The sequence below is a fragment of the Trachymyrmex septentrionalis genome, unplaced genomic scaffold, assembly GCF_001594115.1.
Source record: "Trachymyrmex septentrionalis isolate Tsep2-gDNA-1 unplaced genomic scaffold, Tsep1.0 scaffold19, whole genome shotgun sequence".
NCBI classification, from domain to species: domain Eukaryota; kingdom Metazoa; phylum Arthropoda; class Insecta; order Hymenoptera; family Formicidae; genus Trachymyrmex; species Trachymyrmex septentrionalis.
The window spans coordinates 4,555,774-4,561,144 of record NW_017305071.1 but is presented as its reverse complement, the minus strand read 5'-3'; the positions used below and the strand labels follow the sequence as shown (position 1 = coordinate 4,561,144).

General features: G+C 35.8%; 1 protein-coding gene across 3 annotated transcripts in view; it reads right to left on the bottom strand.

The window, feature by feature from the left end:
- LOC108746931 (sterile alpha and TIR motif-containing protein 1) overlaps positions 1-5,371 on the bottom strand; it is a 100,778-nt gene that overhangs the window by 55,381 nt on the left and 40,026 nt on the right. Inside the window, exon 1 of one of the 3 annotated variants that reach the window (XM_018484052.1) lies at positions 669-1,571. The exons of the other annotated variants lie outside the window; for them this stretch is intronic. Coding sequence (XP_018339554.1) covers positions 669-749 — 81 coding nt within the window. The 5' untranslated portion in view covers positions 750-1,571. Of the gene's footprint in view, positions 1-668; positions 1,572-5,371 lie in introns of those variants that run through there. 3 annotated transcript variants of the gene reach the window in all.

The window sequence follows — 5,371 nt, the reverse complement described above, 5'->3', positions numbered from 1 at the left end:
TCCCCGAAAAAAAAACGCGTCTCGTTTCGTACGTCATGCTGCGAAAGTACGAAAAAAATCAGTCATGTTCACAGCCAAATATTTGATTTAATCCTAAACACAAATGTGATTTAATCTTGCTTGATAAACTTTTAATTCTACAATTGAGGCGAATCGTAGTTTTTCAAAGCAAATTGAAACATCGATGATTTCTACATTGAAAAGATATGAAAATAACGAATCATTAAAAATTAATGATTAATTGTGGCAATTTTCAGAGGCAAATAAAAGTAAATATTTCTTAAGAATTAATTTTCCTAGATTACACAGAAATGAAAATAATGTTATTGGACCATTAAAATAATTTTGTTGGACATTCAAATTAATAGCTAGAATATCAAAACTTCTTGCACCATATTGCTATCATTTTTTAATTTGCAATATGATTATTTTGATGATCCAATAAAGTTATTTTTAGGTCTATACCCAAAATTTTAGATCTTTCAGTAAAATCGTTCTTTTCGTGAAAATTTGAAGCATAATAATTTTTGAAACTTGTGGAGTCAAGTTGAAATCTACATTATGATAAGTGATGTTTTCAAGGAAATTGAATTAGATGATAAAAAAAATCATTTGATTGAAGATATGGTAAGAGTTCATGTCAACTTTTAGATGTTCAAAGCTTTTACCTTCGTGTGAAGACCCGAGAAGAAGGTACGCCGCGGCATGGAATACGACGACATGTTGATCTTATTGACGACCATTGTCATGCTAGCTGCCAGATGAATTTCCTTCTCGCGATACGTCGATTCAAAATTCGAGATCTTCTTTTATCCAATCGTTCGTCCTCCCTCACGCAGCTTTGACGTGACACTTCGCGTCGAAGACAACACGTTCGTGCTCGTGTCTATCAAATGTACTTATCCGCACGCTCCACTTCGAAGTATCGTGACCATCTCAGATTTTTCGTAGAGTTATGTTCCACTAAGGAAATCATCAGCCAATCGGCACTGGAAAAGCCTGAAGAGCAAGCACTCGGGGAGGTAGAAACTCGCACGAAGAGGCAATGATTCCCGTTATCGGAGTCCGTGATGGCACAAGATTTCCGCTAAAACTTTTCTCCCGAGGGTTGTCACGTGAAGATTCTTGAAAACGATCGAAGCATCTAAGTATTCAAATCCAGTGTATACAATAATACTGAATAGATCCCATCGAAGCTCGAAGATATTTTGAAGCGTCAATCGCTCTGGAGATTTATATTTACTTCGAGATTCGACCAACCCAAATAGATCTCCTCTTCAAATGTCACCACTTGGACATCCCGTTTGAAATTTACTTAGGCAACGGCCATCAAACTGTCAATTTCATTTCTAGCGCAACATAGAATAGAACACATCACGGACTGTCCTCCTCAAGGACCTCCTGTAGCTCGAAGATTCGGTGAAAGTCAGCTGCTCTGCGTTCCAGAATCTTATACCTGTCTTCGCAGTCATGGATCACATCAAAAGGATTCCTTCTCCTGGAGACCTAGAAGTACTCGACGAGGAAGAAATTCCAAAGAGAAGTGTGTAGCAGTGGAAGACCGTCGTGTACCTTGGAGTCGGACGCGCGCGAGAGTACTGAGGGAGCGCTCCTCAGCGGTGTTATATATAGCCTCCCTACCCTTTGCTCGACTCGAACGAGGCCTCTTCAGGTTTCGCGCCGCATCGCGGGGACGTCGAACAGTGGCATTACCGTGACCTTCGAACCCGGAGGGATGTGTCGAGGAACACCCCGAGGAGGGATAGAACGTCGATCATTGGAGGCTAGACAGGAAGACGATCGTGGTAGGGTGGCCAGAGGCCGGTCGCAAAGCGCGAATGATGACGAGATCGATTCGCTACTCGCACGATACGGTATGTCGATCTGATGTTGCGCGAGAACAACCAATGTCAGCGGAGTGGAAGGTGGGAGATGTTACGGGTATGAGTGACGAATGCTTGTCCTTTTGTAAGCATGTGTTGAATAACGATCGTTGTTGAACACGCTAAACATGATGGAATAATTTGCGACGGTAGACAGGTACTATTGTACGACGATTATCATCGGCGCCGTAACTTTTGTGAAATTACCGATAACTTTGTGGAACAGGATTGTACCTCTGGCGATACATAATTTCAATTTGTACACTTATATTATAGAAAAGATTTCTGAATCTAATCTCGCGATTTATTATAAAATAGAAGCTACCTTAGACAGAAATATTATGTACATTATTAACTGTTATTTAAAGTTTTAGCTCTCTCAAAAATACAAATTTATAATGGAATTTTCTGTAAATTATTTTTTGTTTCAAGAACCTTTTAAACTCATGTTTAATATTGATAACCAATAGCTAACAATGCAGATAAAAGAATTCTAGATAAATAAAAAAAAGATACAGGTAAACATTAGGTAAACATTCATTTTAAACGTAAGAATATATAAACTTAAATTTATGTGTTACTCTTTCAAGATAACAAGTCAATCTTATTTAATTCAAAGGAGTAGAATCGGAATTATTGATCTAATTTAATATTGTTGTATTTTTATATTATATAAAATTCCGGTAAGATTAAATAAGCAAAGAATATTTTTTCATTATCAGAAATTCCTTCTGAAAGGGTCACAAATCCGCGCTCTCTCGTCACTTAAATTCTATTATATTTTAAAGTTAGTAAAGTACTTATATTTCTTATTTGTTATATACTCTAAATTTCTTGCAGTGAAATCTCACTCCAGAAAAGTAAAAATACAATCACCCTTGAAAAAAAGCGAAAATATTTTACTTCTTGAAAAAAGAGAAACAATATTCATTTCTTTTAGAGTAAATTTTTACTTCAAAGGAGTAAAAGTTGTCACTCTTTTTCAAGAAGTAAAATATTTTCGCTTTTTTTCAAGGGTGATTGTATTTTTACTTTTCTGGAGTGAGATTTCACTGCAAGAAATTTAGAGAGTACGATTTCAATTATAACTTCATTTATCAAACTGATCTTTTTATCCCCGCAATCTAAATTTTAATCCGCTTAACTTCCTGCTTCAGAACAACGCACAGTTCGTCCGAAATTTTCTTTCGGTCAGACTTTCCTCGAACCACACATGTATCAGACTATCGCGTGAGTGAACATGTAATTTTTTACGATGCTATAAAAACGAAACAAGCGTCAATGATTTTTCATCGCTTTTCCCGGAACCTCTTCTTCACGGATGTCGCAAAAGAAGAGTCTCTTAGGAACTTCCAAGGAAACAGCTGACGGCGTCAAGAAACAGCAACGAGGATCTGATTAAGGAGGTCAAGGAATAATACGTGCGAGAAATAGCGTGTCCATCGTGTTTTTTCTTCGCTAAGACAAAATTCCGACGAAACGTCGCGAAATTGGAGCGGAAGCGAATTCCGCCGTGGTCAGCGACACACGATGTGAATGATGGCGAAATCATAGAGAGACAATAAATACGCGTAACAGATATAAATGTGAATAAAAAAATATAATATATGTATAACGTTACATCGGTTAAAATAATTTTAATAATATTTATACATGTTATTTATAACCTTAACTGTATTTTTTAAATAAATCAAAATTAATATTTGCTTGATAATCATTTACTGCAAAAATGAAAAAAAAAACATCACATAAACAAAAGAGACTATTACAAGTATACATTTAAATTTTTGTTCAAAAAAGATTTTATAAATGTTTCCTCCTTATTTAAAACCGAATTAAAAAAAATCCTCGCAACGAATCCTGTCATCGAGAAGATCGACAGCGTAGACGGTTAGTAGGCGTCGATGAATCAGGTTTGAACGTCTCGACGCCATTAATTCCGAACGACGACAACGACGACGGCTCTTACTTGCGACGAGTGCTCCAGAAAGAAAACGATAAGTAAGTAGCAAAACGAAAAGTGAAAAGAAGGTACGACGACCGCTAGTTGAGCGTGCATTTATTTTCGCTCCTACGTGCCTTCAAGAATGAAGAATGTCCTATGATCAGTGAACATTTTTCCCGATAATAGAAGCATGGACGAGAAATATGTAGTTCTCATGCAATTTACATGAATTTTGAAAAATTTAAAAGTACAGATATCCAATTCCTTTCTTAATCTGTGATTATGTCGACGCATACGAGATCTGATAAAAAAATAAGCGAACTTTTTAAATTATTCAGCAACGGAGCGTTTCTAGAGACGTGCGGTTTGCAGCACTACAATCGTTAAAATTTTCCGAGTAACTGGCTTTTAAAAAATTGTTTACATCTTTAGTTTCAGAGTTATTGCTATGTACAACGTTTTAGTGTACGTAGCGATTTTCGCCTCAAAATGAATTTTTCAAAACGCCATCGTAGTACTAACGGTTGATTGTTCGACCTTGAGGCAAAAATTGCAAAAATTCGTTTTGAGGCGAAAATCGCTACGTACACTAAAACGTTGTAAATAGCAATAACTCTGAAACTAAACAAGATGTAAACAATTTTTTAAAAGCCAGTTACTCGGAAGATTTTAACGATTGTAGTGCTGCAAACCGCACGTCGCTAGGACGCTCCGTTGCCGAGTAAGTCAAGAAGTCCGCTTATTTTTTTATCGGACCTCGTATTTTCAGATGTACAAATTATTTTAGAAACCGCGACCTCTTAATCCCGATAGGATTCGCTACGTAAAAGTAATAAAGTTCGGAATGTTAAATCACTCGTGACGATTATAATTGTTTTCATGACAATTACGTCTGTCGGCACAAAATATTCGCCTCGTCATTCGTGTACTTTCACCTCTTGTGTAGATTATTGTTCGAATTTCGAGCTCAACGCGTAGTCGGAGTCGTCAAATCAATCACGATTATCCTATGAATTATTTACTCGGTGACGGGTGAACAATTGCGACGATAATTTCGTCATGGAGTAAAGAAGAAGTATCTTATTGGGAAAGCAGTCTTCTCAAGCAGGCCAAGGCTATACTTTTCGAGCAGCCATGCTCTTTTCGCCCTTTCCAGCTACAATTTAATTTGTTTTGACATTTCATACGGTATCACAGACAACGCAGTCGTTTTCTTCGTTATAATATAGCATTACGATATCGATTAAAATAATAATTATTTCGATCTTATGTAATAATCCCTCCCTATAATAATTTATAAAATATAATTTTATATTTCCTTTTTCCCATCTTGATCCACAATTTCAATATATAAAAAAAGAATATAAAATATAAACTTAAATTATACTTTATCAGTCTAAATACAGATTGAAATTAAAACTATATAAAATAATTATTTATAGAGAATTTTTTGTATTACTATGAATAATTAATTTGTTATACACATCTTGTCACATAGCTCTTCTCTACAAATGTTTTCTTTACAAACAAGAATAAAATATAT